Source organism: Podarcis filfolensis, assembly GCF_964270895.1.
Source record: "Podarcis filfolensis genome assembly, chromosome: 4".
Taxonomy (NCBI): domain Eukaryota; kingdom Metazoa; phylum Chordata; class Lepidosauria; order Squamata; family Lacertidae; genus Podarcis; species Podarcis filfolensis.
In genome coordinates this window covers 31,202,405-31,217,877 of record NC_139607.1, presented here as the reverse complement: position 1 = coordinate 31,217,877, position 15,473 = coordinate 31,202,405, and the positions used below count along the sequence as shown (strand labels likewise).

General features: G+C 42.3%; 1 protein-coding gene across 3 annotated transcripts in view; it reads right to left on the bottom strand.

Moving 5' to 3' along the window:
* REV1 (REV1 DNA directed polymerase) overlaps positions 1–14,391 on the bottom strand; it is a 44,824-nt gene extending 30,433 nt beyond the window's left edge. The window contains exons 1-5 of one of the 3 annotated variants that reach the window (XM_083610443.1): positions 13,402–14,391; positions 4,515–4,578; positions 3,715–3,847; positions 2,874–3,042; positions 657–806 (exon numbers count right to left, since the gene is read on the bottom strand). In XM_083610443.1, coding sequence (XP_083466569.1) covers positions 657–806; positions 2,874–3,042; positions 3,715–3,847; positions 4,515–4,571 — 509 coding nt within the window. In that variant the 5' untranslated portion in view covers positions 4,572–4,578; positions 13,402–14,391. Of the gene's footprint in view, positions 1–656; positions 807–2,873; positions 3,043–3,714; positions 3,848–4,514; positions 4,579–12,863; positions 13,147–13,401 lie in introns of those variants that run through there. The other 2 variants (XM_083610442.1, XM_083610444.1) reach the window with 2 other exon arrangements.
* Between the last annotated feature and the right edge of the window lie 1,082 nt (positions 14,392–15,473).

The window sequence follows — 15,473 nt, the reverse complement described above, 5'->3', positions numbered from 1 at the left end:
CTGCTATCCGCAGCTTGGAGAGCCCTGCGGGGAAGTCCTGCAGGGCTCCCCAAGCTGCGAATGTCTGCCCCGCGCGAGGGGCGCTCTGCTTAAGAGCGCCCATCGCGCGGGGCAGCAGGCTGCTATCCGCAGCCTAGGCAGCCCTGGGGGAACTCTTCTGAAGGCTGGCGGCGGGAGAAGGGCATTTCTTCCCACCGCCAGCCTTCAGAAGGCTGTTCTGAAGGCTGGCGGTGGGGAGAAAAGTCCTTCTCCCCCCCCCCCCCCGCCAGCCTTCAGAAGAGGTCCGGGGACAGACTGTCCCCGGACCTGGTCTGAAGGCGGTCTCCATAGGAACGCATTAATTGATTTTCAATGCATTCCTATGGGAAACCGTGCTTCGCAAGACGAAAAACTCGCAAGAAGAAAAAACTTGCGGAACGAATTAATTTCGTCTTGCGAGGCACCACTGTACCACTAAACTCTCCCCCTCTACTGTACTTTGAACCTCCCCCTATACACACACTGGTTTTAATAACAAGTTGACAGAATTGTTTCATAAACTTAGTCCACTAAGTTTTAAAGAGTAGTTCTAAGAGCTGCATAAACAGCATTAACATGAATGATCCGAGATGATCATCTAACATAATCTAAATTTGTAATTCAAGATAATTACTTACACCCTGTTGAACTCCACAGAGATATTGCTAGGACCTGCAATAGGTTCTTCAGGTTTGCATATGGTATTAAAACAGAGGCCTTTTTGAAAAATTGACTGTTTTGTATAAAGCTGATATGGAATGTATGAAAGGAGACGTCCAGCCTTTATGCTGTAAAGAAGATGAGAGTTTAATTGATCAGAGAAGTCATAACAAATTCTGTAGTTTTTATCTTGTTCTTACCCTCCTGTTGAACAGCACTTACTTTCATTAATGTATTTAATGTTGGGGAGAGAAGCTGTTGATTGCACTTGTATATTTCTACTTTACTAGCTTGATTGTCTTATTTCTAGACACTTCATTGTCCCATTATTTTATACAGAAAACAAAACTTATTAAACTGGAAAGGTTTTACAAATTGAAGGCAATGTTGGGAACCCTCAGGCCTGGGAGCCAAATGTGGCCTTCTAGTCTCCATATCCAGCCCGCAAGATTTTTTCAGGTCATGTTCTTCACTAGCTCTGCTTTGTGCCCTTAAGTACTTTTTGCCTGGCTGGAATAGGTCCCTGAGCTGTTATAACGCCTCTTTGATCGCTTGGAAGCAGGACATAAGCCTGCAGCCACTGCACAACTGAAATATAGCCTATTGTACAAAGTTAAAGCTCACATCTGTTGCTTCATGCACTTCAATCTGGTCCCATGTGATTTCCCCCTCTCACTCTGCCTACCATTGGCATGCACCTCTGTCAGTTACTTCAGTTCTTATAATTGTATATAATTATTTAAGTGAAATATTACTGTTTGAGCAACACTTATATTTGGGGTTGTGGAGTTGAATGCAGCTTCTTCCACAATTCCCACCTGCAATGCTAGAGTACTCTCTGAGGGTTTATGATGTGATAAACGCAGCCAAGTCCCTGTTATGCAGAAAAGGAATATAATCATGCATGGTCTAGGGAAATGCACTGCCAAATCATAGCAATACTGAAACTTAATTCTTGATGGTGTATTTCCCATCCAGCTTCAATCTGTACACTAACAAGAAGTTTGGCAATGGTTCAAAAGCCAATATATGCTGCAATTAAGAAAACTACAGTAAGATCACATTACCCAATTAAAAGAACATAACTTGTTAGCACTTATGTGACCAGGTTTCTAAGGGAGTAGTGTAATCTTAGCTGTTACAATGGGGATAGTCTCAAGTGCAGATCATTTGTTTTCCCAATATGTTCAGTAAAATTCAAATGACATGTCAGTAAAATAATTGCTACTGTCTAAAGAATACAAAATAATGCAATAAAGTTGAACACATGTAAGGTATAAATAAGGAATAATTTGCTTCATTATTTATAAATCCTAATACAGTGGACGCTTGGGTTGTGAACGTGATCCATGTGGGAGGCACACTCGCAACCCGCAGCGCCATGTCTGCGCATGTGCGGGTCGCAATTTGGCACTTCTGTGCATGCGCCGAAACCTGGAAGTAAACCGTTCCAGTACTTCCAGGTTCGGCATGGTGCATAACCCGAAAACGCGCAACCTGAAGCGTCTGTAACCCGAGGTATGACTGTATTATGAGAGATTCTAAGTTTTCATTAAAGCTATTATTTATATTTCCATTCTTTTAAACCTTTTTGTATAAAGAAATACATAACTATATGCCCAGTAAGATAAAATAGTGTTTGATTTTGCTTTTTATCTCCAGCCCTGAATTGACAATACATCATTAAATCAGAGAATAGTTAGTTGCACACTGAGTGCTTATTAGAAAGAATTTTTTCTTTAAATTTGTAACATTCACTTTAATCAACAATCCTGTTGATCATAATTTTATTAATCAAAACCATTACTGGAGGCTTATTTTAGTCAGAAATTTATTTGCTAAGCACTCAACAGTCTGCCTCTTCAATATTTTGCATTCAATGCCCACAAAATTTGATCCATCCATCATAGATTTATAGGATAATCACATATTTTTTAAAACATTTAACACACATTAAATAATATTTCAGAATGCAGTATTGTTTTGTCTTTTCAAATTTGTTCACATTTGGAACACTTAAACCAGTAGTCCTCCATATGTTGGTAGATTCCAACTCTCATAAACCTCAGCCAGCAAAGCCAACGGTCAGGGCTGATTTAAGCTGGAATCCAATGGCACCTGTAGGGCTCCTAGTTTCCTATCTTTAACTTAAACAGTGTTATCAAGCCTGGATATAATTCTCCAATAATATTTACCTATCTATTATCCATTCTGGTAGGACTACTTTTTCCCCTTTGAGTTCTTTTATTTTGGCATTTGGAAGATTTGTTGCAATAATGTGTGTTGTTTTGGATCTAGAATAGTATACATGATATTGTCCTCCATGCAACATCATTAGCCGCCTCAGTTCATCAGCTGATGGATCTGTAACAGATTTATGAAAATACATGGGTAAGTACTTAATGTTAAATAAATTAAATAATTTCAGAATTTATATTCTGCCCTTCATTGCAAAAACAGTCTCAGAGAGGATCACAATGTTCTTTAGCATCTTAATACGGTAACGCAAAATTAAGATCTAAAACCAGTACAGCCAACCTTTCATCAAACAACAACAGCAATCCTAATCACACATCTACTCAGAAGTAAGTTCCACTTCTTACTCCCAGGAAAGTTAGAATAGGATTGAGGCCTAAGGTTTCCAGCCCTAGTGGAGGGCAAAGCAGCCTACATACAGAATACCAGGGGTGGGGGGGGGGGAGGAAGTGGCTGTGTAATACTAATTTTAGAAAAATTATACACTTCAATTACTCATTTAAATCTTGCATTAGGAATGCTTCTTGTGAAATCCACATAAAGCATTACCTTGTGTATTTTGAAGCATTTTTAGTTTGCTAGGGGAGCTTCACCAGGCCAAAAGCAGTCTAGACGGCTCCCCTCAAAAACAAGATTACGGAAAGTTATGGCCAGAAGGAGAATGATACATAAATTGCTTTGTGACTTCCACACAGTATAGCTCCTTCATCAACTTTGCCTCATCCCAATTTTTCTTAAAAGGCATTTGAATGAATATTTTGAAAGAATGAAAGCTATCACCTGTAAAGCCATTGACATAGATGGCAACTCCATTAAAGATACCAGATGAAGTTCCATCTTTTTGGTGTTGCATAGCTGCCTCTGAACGGAACTGATCCTCCAGTTTCTGGACTTTGGCAGGCATATATCCTCCCTGGAATATAAATAAAACAGACTTTAGATAGAGATACCTTCAACTTTTTTGTGTCTAACTATGGAAATGGGTCAAAAGGTTTGCTAGCCTTTAAAACTATTTAATATCAGTTTGGTTTTGACTTGAATATACAGTTGTGGAAAACTTTTTAATGGAATAACCACATAAATATTGTTTATTTATTTTATTATTAGAATATTTTAATATCACTTTTCAACATTGGATCTCAAGGGAGTGTTAAATAAAATATACATTTAATACATGTATGTAATAGATATATTACAATATATGTATTACAATATACTATAATAATATACTATGTATTATAATATATTGTATTACATAATAATACAAATATAATGTAGCTAATAATCCTTAGCAGGGTTAAAATCACAGCCAACTCACTACTAAGCACCTACAAAAACCTGAATGTTCTGAATAAGCGCAAGAAAAAAAATATATCATAGGCAATTTTTCTAGCCAATGTCCCATATGAACTGGATAGTATTATCTAAACATCCATTACTCTTTGCATAAGTCAGAGATGAAAACGTTATGGCTATTATTATAGAAATAAAATAGTTATGTTAAAGCTACCTATAAACACTAGTAAAAAGCAAGCTAACACTCTAAAATGTTATGTTTATAATTTTAGATTTGAACATACCCATCCTCCCCAGCCATCTCTGTCACTGGCTCTTTTTCTCCATCCACCTTCCTTCATAGTGAAGCTATTTAAGGAGAAAAAAACATACAAATATTGTCAGTATTACTATTATATAATTTCAAATTGAGGTGTAGGAGCTACAAATATTTACATTGGGAAGACTTTAAACAGCACACCTGATGTATCCATTCTCTTACCACAAAATATAAATTCACGTATGCAAACACTTTAGAAATCTTTAACCTAATATTGCACAACTTAAGTATATCTTGAACCCTAGGTGTCATTTGCCTATATTCTGGCCCAATCTTTCAAATAACCTCTCACCTAGCTGTACAAACCAAAATAGCAGTTGACATTGTGACATTTAGGACAAACTAGATGCAATGTCAGAGGGATTTTTCCCCCCTCTTGAGATTAGGAGATGGTGCCTGGACGCTGGCAGACAACTTCCTGTGGCTTGGCTTGCTGAATCAGGGCCTATTACTGAGCTAAAATGATGTAGCCTCATTGCAGTGCTAAGAACCACAGTGCGGATATCAGAGATAAGCCCTCTGTCTGCTGTTTCGGAGTAAAAGGCGGGTTTTCCTCCAGCCTAGCACTGAAGTAGGTTAAAATGCTGCCATTTACTTTGCACAGAATGCTGAGTGTCAAAGAAAAAAAGCAGCGTTTCCAGAGAGCTGCAAATGTTGAATGAAAGTCTGGCTGCATGCGTGTGTGTTATCTGTATGTCTGCTTCTGCATCTGTGACAGCTTATGTATAGTGTTCGACTGCATGTATGTGTGGTGTGTGACACAAGAGAGGGAGAGTGCTGCACGACTGCATGTCTAGTGAGTGTATGCGCTTGTTGCATTGTGTGTGTATATTGGCCACACCACCACTGGCATGTTGCCCTCTGAAGGATGACTGTCAATGTGGTTCTTGGGCCAAAAGAAGCTAGCCATGCCAGCTTTAGCTCCATATCTTTAGAACACAAGAGCACAAAAGTGGGAACTCAGTGATGGAGAACTTTGGAGAGAAGAGCATTAGCACACACCCCAACAGTCAGAAAGCACAACAAAAGGTAGGAGTCCATACATTTTGGACAGCCAACTCAAAATGCATGGTTGCCAGGACATTGCTGCTCCCTCCCTCCTGACCTCACACACTGCACCTTGGAAATTTAAAAACAACCCATTGCTCCTCCCCACAACACTAAGCTTGGAAAGAGAGGGGTGGGTTGACACATTGTTCTTCAAACCGCACTGTGTGGAAACAAGCCTCAGACACCCTCTCCAACTTGAAGCCAGACAGGGAGGCTTGTGTTTGCATTGGCTCTGCACTTCTGAAGTGCTCCAACCACTTCAGAAAGACTGAACCAAAATGGATCTCAGGTTTCTTTCCAACATGGGTTTAGGAAGGGGATTGTGCCTAGAGTTGCACTGAGTACGTCTAAAGCTCAGTTCAGGTGTAGAGACAATATATGCTCCCCTCCTCAAGTTCCAAGGTTGAAGCATGCCCAGGGGCCACTGCATTGCCAGAGGGCAGTAGAAGACTCACTAAGGCAAATTAAACTTTTTTTGGAGGGGGGGGTAAGTACGTCTGTTAAGTACCCTGCCTCAGGATTCCAGATACATTACCCAGCAGTACTCTAGTGGGTGAAAGTTACCTCATCTCCTTAACACTTCACTGTAAATCAAACATCATGCCTTCTGATAACAAGTTGGAAAATGGTCAATTATTATTTCCTCCAGGGGATCCAAACAAGGAAGTAATTGCATCAGTCCTGCCACAACCTGCCTGATATTACACCCCCAACCCTGAAAGGTAATTTGAGTAGCATAGACATAAATTAAGAACACAATGGCATTCTTTGTTACTTTACTACCACAATACATGATGCACTGGAGACCCCTGCTCCATCCCAGGCCCATCATTTTGCTATTCTGCATTCTAGATAACAAGTATAGTGTTTTGTTATTCTTAGGCTGAATTCTTTAGTGGTGGATGCCATCAATAATTTGAAGCACAATTCAAAGTATGCACAATTCTTATTTATTCAACTCCTTTGAATAAACCTGCCTGAGGAGCAGGTGAGACCAAAGGGATTTGAAACTAGATCTCCTTCATCCTAGCCTGACTACCTTTGTCCCTTCCTAGCTCTCTTGGGGAAAAAGAGCTTCTAAAGTCTTCAAACAAAATACAAAGCACAGAATACTCATCTTCAATGTTGAGATTTGGAAGTGTCTACAGTTCTTCAGCCAAACAGGCATGCTTTCGTGGCTCTATTCTTACAGACAGTTCATTTTTAGAAAGCACTTGCAGAAGCAGATGGGCTCTAAACATTTACATATTGGGAAACACCTCTGAATCCGCTGCCTTATTTTTGATATTTTACTACCCAAGTACAAGCAGCACAAATATGAACTTATTTTACTTTCTACATTGATTGGTCATATTCCTATCCCATTTTCTCAAGTAGGAAGCCACACATTTATCTTCAAAATCTATTTTGGCACTGCTACCCCATATTCAGAGTGTGTACACACAAGCTATAAGGTATAGTCACTGTCTTCTGCAGATGCATTTTTGGGTTAGTGTTTTCATCTTCATATTATTTGTATAGCATTCTTTTGGTGTTTTAAAAGTGCCATTCAGTAGAATGGTTATAAGCTAGCCTACATTTTGCAATGCATTCTGCAACCATTTGCTTTGTGTGGAAATGGAGAGCACCTTCTGTAGGACCTCCTATTAGGGAGAATCTTACGTCAATTAGTTCCACTTGTGTAGCCCCTCCCACACAATTCTGTGAAGATTAACCTAACAGATACACAAGACATATAGTGTTTGGGACTACCATAAAGATAATCAAGGGGTTAAAAAAATCCCCATGTGTATCAGTTTAATGTTATTTCAATCTTTGAAGTCACATAGGTTAAACTAATGTTTTGCTCTTTAAAAGGAGGAGTAGAAACAGTATCCATTGAATGTTTGCGCTCTTTAAAAGAACAGGTGGAAACTGCCACCATTAACTCTTCTGCACTGTTTCTTAAACAGAAACTTAAATTGTAGTGTGGGGCTATTTATAAAAAGCAAATTCAAATTCTGTGCTTTAATTTTATACCGTATATTGGATTATACCCAGGCTAACTTAGCTGTACTTATCAATGAAATCTATGTCTTTACCAGTGTAGGTCCTCTTTATTTCTATGGGAACTAAATGCAATGTTAGAAACTGAGATATGAAAGCTAAGAGCTAAATGGCACCTTAGGCCTAGGTTATGAGCACAACAATGTAATGTCTAAGCGTGCTTTTTTATAACAAGAATACAAAGCTGAAAATGAATGAACTGCAGCGAAAATATTATGTTCATTTTTCACAGGGTCTAGTCTTTCCCCTGTCAACTCCCCTAATATTCTTAAGAAAGTCTCTTCTCCAGTCTTCCGAGACTAGCTGGAAGTGAGGAGGCAGAGAAAGGACCTCCTTTCCTTCCACTCTGCAGTTTTAATCTGAAATCTTAGGTGCAGTACTGCGCCCAGAGCTCAGAAACTGCTAGCACTGAGGAAATTCCCTGTTGCAAAATGCACCTAGAACAATGGGAGTTTCAAATACTGACTAAATATATTTAACAGAATGCAATCCAACCCAGGTCTTTCTTCCACAAGCCTGCTATGCCATGGTGTTGGCCACAAAGGAAGAGGCTTCCTTTACAGCCAGAACGGATGGAGTGAACTATTACTTCTCCTCCAGCCCACTCATTCACCTGTACAGAATTCCTTGTCACCCATGGCAACCCACAAGTTGTTAAATACAAAACTGCACTGGAAATACATGGTGTGAAAAGCCTGAGACCAGTAACCATGCAAAGCACAGATGATTTGGCCATGAAACAAGACATAGCAATCCCACATAGGGCATCCACATAAGGGCTGGGATGACACCCAAGATACAGCACAGATTCTGTGCTTGACAAAAGTGGCTGAGTCAGAGTTTGCTTTTGGATATGGAAGCAAAATGTGAAAATATGATTTCCAGAGACATGAGCATTTGTTAACAGAAGTATCCATTATAAACAATTTTCATTCCCTAAAAATTAAAGGACTAATTATGTCAACTTGCAGTGATTCCAAGTGAAACTTTTACAAGCATTCTATACTACAGTATATGGATGTGTCAATTTTAGTGAATAATTATGTATACTGACAGCTTATTAATTAACAAGGAGAACTCAGATCTGTGTTGAGTTCTTCTAGACAGAAAGCTAACGAAGAGTTCAGTTAACATCTTTAAAATACTGTGACTGATTTCACACCATGGTTTAAACATGGTTTGGTATGTACAACCTGTAATGAATACAACTGAACCTCAGTCTCACACATTCCACTATCCCTCTCTTAGCTGCAACAACTATGTTAAGTCTTGCTTTCCCTAAAGCTCAGCTTGTTGTGTCTCAAGATCAGAGATCATGGTTTACAATGAACTCTGATTAGTTTAACAAATTACCTTCATAATTCATGGTGTGAAGTTGGCTTGCTTTAGAACCAACAAAGCATTATGTCTACATGATGTCTACAAAGCATTATGTCTACATTATGTCTACATGAACTTAAAGTAAACAGTCATAGTTGGTGCTAAGTCATAATTAAGCATTATGTCTACATAATGCTTAATTATGACTTAGCACCAACTATGACTGTTTACTTTAAGTTCATCTTATGCATGGTGAAGATCCAGTGGTAGCTGGTGACTACAAAAATGTGGAATTGCTTCAAGTCAGTTCAACCCTTCAATCCACTTCCATCAGTGAAGCCCTGAAGGTCAAAGGCAAAGCTGTCCAAAACACAATTTGTCTGCTATAGCAGTTGCATTGAGAATGCTTTATTCACTTAAAAAAACTTTTATGGTGCTGTTCTTGATTGTGCAATTTTTTTGATGTGCTTATGATTTTACTTTGTTCTAGTAAGTCAAGATGGCTTTTATTGAAGTGGGGTATATTCCCACCCACAGTAAATTATTAACAATACATGCTTAAATGTTCTCTGCTACTAAGCAATACTGTACATACACAATTGTACCCCCTGCCTCCAATGATCAGCCCAATCCAGACTATCAAAGTTCCCTAGTTAGAAAGAAAGTTCAGTGCAGTTCTTAAGTTTCTTATTCTAGCCAAAGGGCATGGCAGACTTGTACTAATAGTACAATACAGTTGTACCTTGGTTGCTGAACGCCTTGGAAATTGTACGTTTCGGCTCCTGAACGATCGAAAACCGGGAGTGTGTGTGTTCCGGTTTTTGAACGATTTTGGAAGCCGAACATCTGGCACAGCTTCCAATTGGCTGTAGGACACTCCTGCAGCCAATCGGAAGCTGTGCTTTTGTTTTCAAATGGGTTCGGGAGTCGAACGGACTCCCGGAATGCATTCTGTTTGAGAACCAAGATATGACTGTAATAATAATACAAAATATCCATCCATAATAAAAGCTGACACTTAATGTAAGAGAAAGAAGATACAAGAGACACCAACAAGCTTTCTAGAAAGAAAGTAATAATAAACACGCAGAGCATAAGAATCTAAGAGCCCTGTAAGATCAGACCAAGACCGACCTAGTCCAGCATCCTGTTTTCACAGTGGTCAAATGAGATGCCTACAGAAAACCTGCAAACAAAACTTGAATACGACAGTAAAGGTCAAGGTACCCCTGCCCGTCAGGGCCAGTCATGTCCGACTCTAGGGTTGCGTGCTCATTTCGCTCAAGAGGCCGGGAGCCGGCGCTGTCCGAAGACACTTCCTGGTCACGTGGCCAGCGTGACTAAGCTGCATCTGGCGAGCCAGCACCAGCACCGAACACGGAAACGCCGTTTACCTTCCCGCTAGAAAGCGGTCCCTATTTATCTACTTGCACTTAGGAGTGCTTCCGAACTGCTAGGTAGGCAGGAGCAGGGACCAAGCAACGGGAGCTCACCCCGCCGCGGGGATTCGAACCGCCGACCTTTCGATCGGCAGGTCCTAGGCTCTGTGGTTTAACCCACAGCGCCACCCGCGTCCCCCAATTCTGCTTCCTGGGAACTAGTATTCCGATTTTTGAGCTGGCACACAGTGATCATGACTAGCAGATATTTCAATAAACATAAAACAGATATTTGCAAGTCAAGTCACAGAATATAGAGCACACCACTTGTACTATTAGTTATATGATCAAGGATCTAAGCATGAAGAAGCCAATTTACTACACAGCCTGTGAGAGTGGACTCACAGGGGCGGGGATAGGTTTTGGGACTGGCATGGGTCCGATTGTGACCCTGCAGAAATCTCTGTTTTAAAAAATATTTTAGCTGTTTTTACTGTATGTCTGTGCATCACCTTGAGATGCATGTAAAAAAAAACCATCAACAAAAATAAATAACACATGTCTTGGAAGGAAATTACTTTGAATGTTAATGGTAAGGTCCAACCAAACTTGATCATCGTTAAGTTGCCTCAATTTTCCATAAAAAGCTAACCACATGATTTAATTATAACATATAGGCCTAAAGATGTACTTCAGGTGGATTTTCAGCTAGGTGTATCAATACAAAAAATATTATTTTATGCTATTAGAATTTCTAGACAAAAACTAAGTTGCCAATCGATATACAATTATCTGGGAGTAAATTCCATTGAATTTAATGAGACTTACAGGGATTATTCTGCAAATATGAAGCAAAGGAACATTAACCACTGTTTAATACAGTTATTTTCCAAGTACTTAATACATTATATGTCAGCGACTTATTCAGTCTAACTACCTTTTACTTTATATTATTTGTATTTAGTTACTAAAATAGTTTAGCATTTTTGTCTGTTTAACAGCAATAGAACAAGCAGAAACAGAGGCTACAGTCCATTCAGACAGCTGGGACAATTCTTCCTATTAAATTTCCAGGTTTCATTGGGTTAGTGGGTGGTCAAGCTATGACCAAGGCTCAGATCTCAGGCCCACTTTATTCAGTAGGACAGTCCCCAAGTTAGTGTCTGACTCAACACATAATCCAAAGCATACATACTACCTCACATATGGAAAAGGCAGACTGGTTTTGCCCTGTGAATGAGAAGCTTCAGAACAGCCATTAAGAAAAAAATAGTTTTAATTTTTTTTTGTTTTATAAGTAAAAAGATCTTTTTATTATGTGGTCTTTCTAATGTTACCCCCACTAGTAATGATCTGCAATGTTCAATCAATCAGCAGGCAAAACTAGCCTTACAGAGACAGAATAAAAGGCCAATGTCAGGGAAAAAAGTTAATGTCACACAAGAGACAAGATAGCAAATGAAAGGTCTTCAGAGACTAGGTGTGTTTAATTATCTTTAGTTTAACGAAGCTGTTATAAGGATCTTATCTAACTACAGCCTCTGGTGTTCACTAGTGATTAAGCATATAAAGATATGTACCAAGACTTCTATTTGACCTTTTGTTCTGAACCTCTAGGGCAGTATTATTAGGGCAAGCAATTCCATCCCCCCCCCCCCGAAGAATTATGGGACTGAAACGTGCTGGGTAGCTGTCGAATACACATAACGATGAATGACGGGTGCTTGAACAATATATACCCTCAAAGAATGATCCCATCTGAGCAACTGTCTTCGTCCCCGTCCCCCACAAGCAACTGGAAACATGTTTCTTATCGCAACCCAGCTGTGAAATCCTGTTGCATCTAACTCGCGCCAGCCTTCATGCGGTACCGCTCTTTCCTTTCTACCCGCTTTCCCCTTTTTCTTTTAAACCCCGAGCCTGAGTAGCCGGCGTCTTAGTTTTGCAATGGGCACGGGCGCCTGAAGACGCAGAGGAAGGAGCACGGAATAAACAGCATCTCCTTCCGTGTCAGTAGATAAACCCCGGGCTTCCTCACGCCGAGTGCGAGCTGTGCAGCCACCAGCAAGGCAGCTGCAGGGATGGGAAAAAGCTGCCAGGCACCGCCATGGTTCCCAGGACGTGCTCGGCTTGCCAACGACGCTGATCCGGAACTAAGGGCAGCGGCGGCGGCTGCGGCGGCGTCAACCGGGTTGGCGCCTTCGAGGAGGCCGAGGCTTCGCTGACTTAAAACAGCCGACCGCCCTCTCCCCTCAGGAGAAGCGAGCAACCCAAGCCCCGCTTGCCAGCCAGGAGGGAGGCCCGCCTGCAGGCCTGCCCAAGCTTTGGTCCCTCGCCCACCTCCTCCGTAAGACTTGCAGGGTCAGGCAACCCTCGTGTCTGCCTGCGCCGTGTGTACGCGCCACATGGGGGCCTCCCCCGCTGCCGCTTCAGACACAACAAGCGCCGCTTCCGCACCGGGATAGGCAGGCAGTTATGCGCGAAGGCGGCGGGCCAACCTCTTCCACAGCCTCTCTCACCTTTGCCCGCCCGCCGGGCGTCGCCGCCTGCCCTGCCGGGCCGTGTGGAAACCTCACATCGCGTCCCCGGCTCACGCCGCCCGCCGCCGCCGCAGCGAGAGCAGCAGCAGCAGCAGCAGCTCCTCACACACTTCGCCTCGCCTGCGCCTTCACCTCGCCGTCGCTCCTCCTCCGACCTTCCCTCTCGGAACGCCGCGTCACGCACGGCGCGCTCAAGAGTCTCGCGCCGCCAACCGCCGCAGCCGCAGCCGTTGGGCCTTTTCCCTCTCTCTCTCTTTCGCCCCCCCTCCCTCCTTGCTTGATCAACAGCGCTCGTTCGCCGCGGCCAACCAATCAGACAGTCCTGCCCTGAGGCGGCGCCCCCTGGTGGCCTTAAGCAGTCGCGTGGCCAACGGGGAGAGAGAGAAATAAATAAAAGGAAAAGGGAGGGGAGGGGGGGGGAGAAGGCTTTCCACGTGACGTCTGGGGAAGAGAGAGTGAGAGCGCGCGAGCGCCATCCCCCCCCCCTTTTCCTCGGCTTCTGACTCGCTCTTTTTACCTCACGCCTGGCGCTGCGGGCTGCCTGAGTGTCCTGTGAGGGAAGGGGAAGCAGACGAGGTACTCTAGCGCCCCCTACAGGGGAGGCGGAGAGAGGAGAGAAGCGCGCTTCCTCGTTCATACACAACAAACAAGGAGGCGGCGGCGGGAGGGAGCTGACAGGATAGCCCTGACGCCGCGCGGAGGAAAGCTATATCTAGACAAGATAGATATATATGATCCACGCGCGCAGTCAGACCTGGAGCTGCTGCTGCTGCGAACGGAAGCTCGGCATGTGGCGTCGCCGCCGATCCAGGCGTTGTGTCGGCACTTCTTAAAGGCGCGTGCAAAGGTGCCTGCCGCGGCGTGTTTTAAATTAGGCAGGTTTTTTCGTGCTTAAGCACGTATTTGGCGGCAAGTCTTGCAACTCGTCTATAAGCGCTCGTAGAACGCGCAGCAAGTGCAGCGAAGCCTCTTTGCACACAAAGACACGCACGCACGGGGCTGACTTTCATACGCATGGCGTTTTCCAAGCGTGCATGCAGATGCACACAGACACTGGGTTTTCATTTTTTTTTAAACTTATGTATCACCATATATCCGACATTAAGCTTCTGAAGGACCGCCTTTCCCCGAAAGGATCAGAAAATAAAAGAGACCTGCTGCCCCTCAGCCGCGCGCCCCTGACCTGCACCACAGGGGCTTCTGGAGACCTCTTACTTCTAAGCAAACTATTGTCCTTGTTTTATCTTAACTTTTTTAATAAATAAAAAAAACAACCCAAAGCTTGTCATAATCTGTGGTAAAAACACTTAGTGGTGTCCACCTGAAAAACGATCCATAAGCCCCTTGCAGAAATAAATAAATGCACACTGTGCAACTGGCAACTTGTTGATTGCTCATCCAGCAAAGTAAATGTAGTTGGTCTGCATTCACACTAGTATGTTTTCTTTTGTTTGTTCAGTAATTTGTACTGTATTTAGAGCCCACCTTGGCTGTCCTCCATCATGGAACCTAAAGTGGTGTTGTTGTTGTTGTTGTTGTTGTTGTTGTTGTTGTTGTTGATTGCATTTATATACTCCCTTATTCCCGGAGTTAAGGAGCAGTTACTAAGCAGTAGGTTCGAGAGAGAAAGCCAAGAAAAGCAGGATGCTCTTATTTGTTTTGAATCCAATGTTGTGTCTATGGGAGAGGCCAGAACCTATTGGACAGTATTGCTGGACATTCCTCTGTTGGATTCTGGCTGTATATATGTGTAAATAAACCATGTATCATAAAGACACCACAGTCTCCACTGTGTCTCATTGTCCTGAAGGAAACTCACACCCTGGATAAAGCATCTGCAACCGCTGAAATCTTGCACCACTTGTGGAAATGGGGGGGGGGGAATATAACAATATTCTTTTAAAAACTTTATTTTCTATGTGCATTTATTTTTCTGATATTCAGTGTAGCCCTTTAAGAGTTTTCCTTCTGCCCTTGACTCATGGGTAACTTAATTGCTTTTATTTGAGTGCCTCCATAGAATCAAATTCCAGCTTTGCCAATTTCATTTTAATGTCTTTGGTTTATTATTGGACCGCACAAAGCCCACAAAAAAACGACATAACTCATTGCTCCAGGGCGATTGCAACAGATGGGTGAAAACGTGTGTGAAGCAATGCACAGCTGTTTCTACATATTTGTGTGTGTACACAGAAAACGACATCTGCTCCGGATCTTGTGTGTCAGCACACACAAAACACTGCTTTCTACAAATGCTAGCACACACAGAGACAGAACAACAAAATCTTAGTAAAATAAGCCAATGTACATTTAGCGACTCGTCTATGTAAATAAATATCTGGATTTCTCTCCCTTTGTAACAATCGCCTCAAGAGAGCTTGCACGGAGGAGACTGCTCTGCATGTAAGTGAAAGATCGATTACCTTGTAACCAAATGGTTTTTCATAGGCAGCCGAACGTTATAGACAAGATCACATTAACTCTGGCTGTGTGTATAATGGTGAAATCAGTCTGATCGCATCTCTCATACAAGACAGTGCTGCATTGCAGGCACAGCCCGCAGAGTTTGCATGCAACGCCAGACGTCTC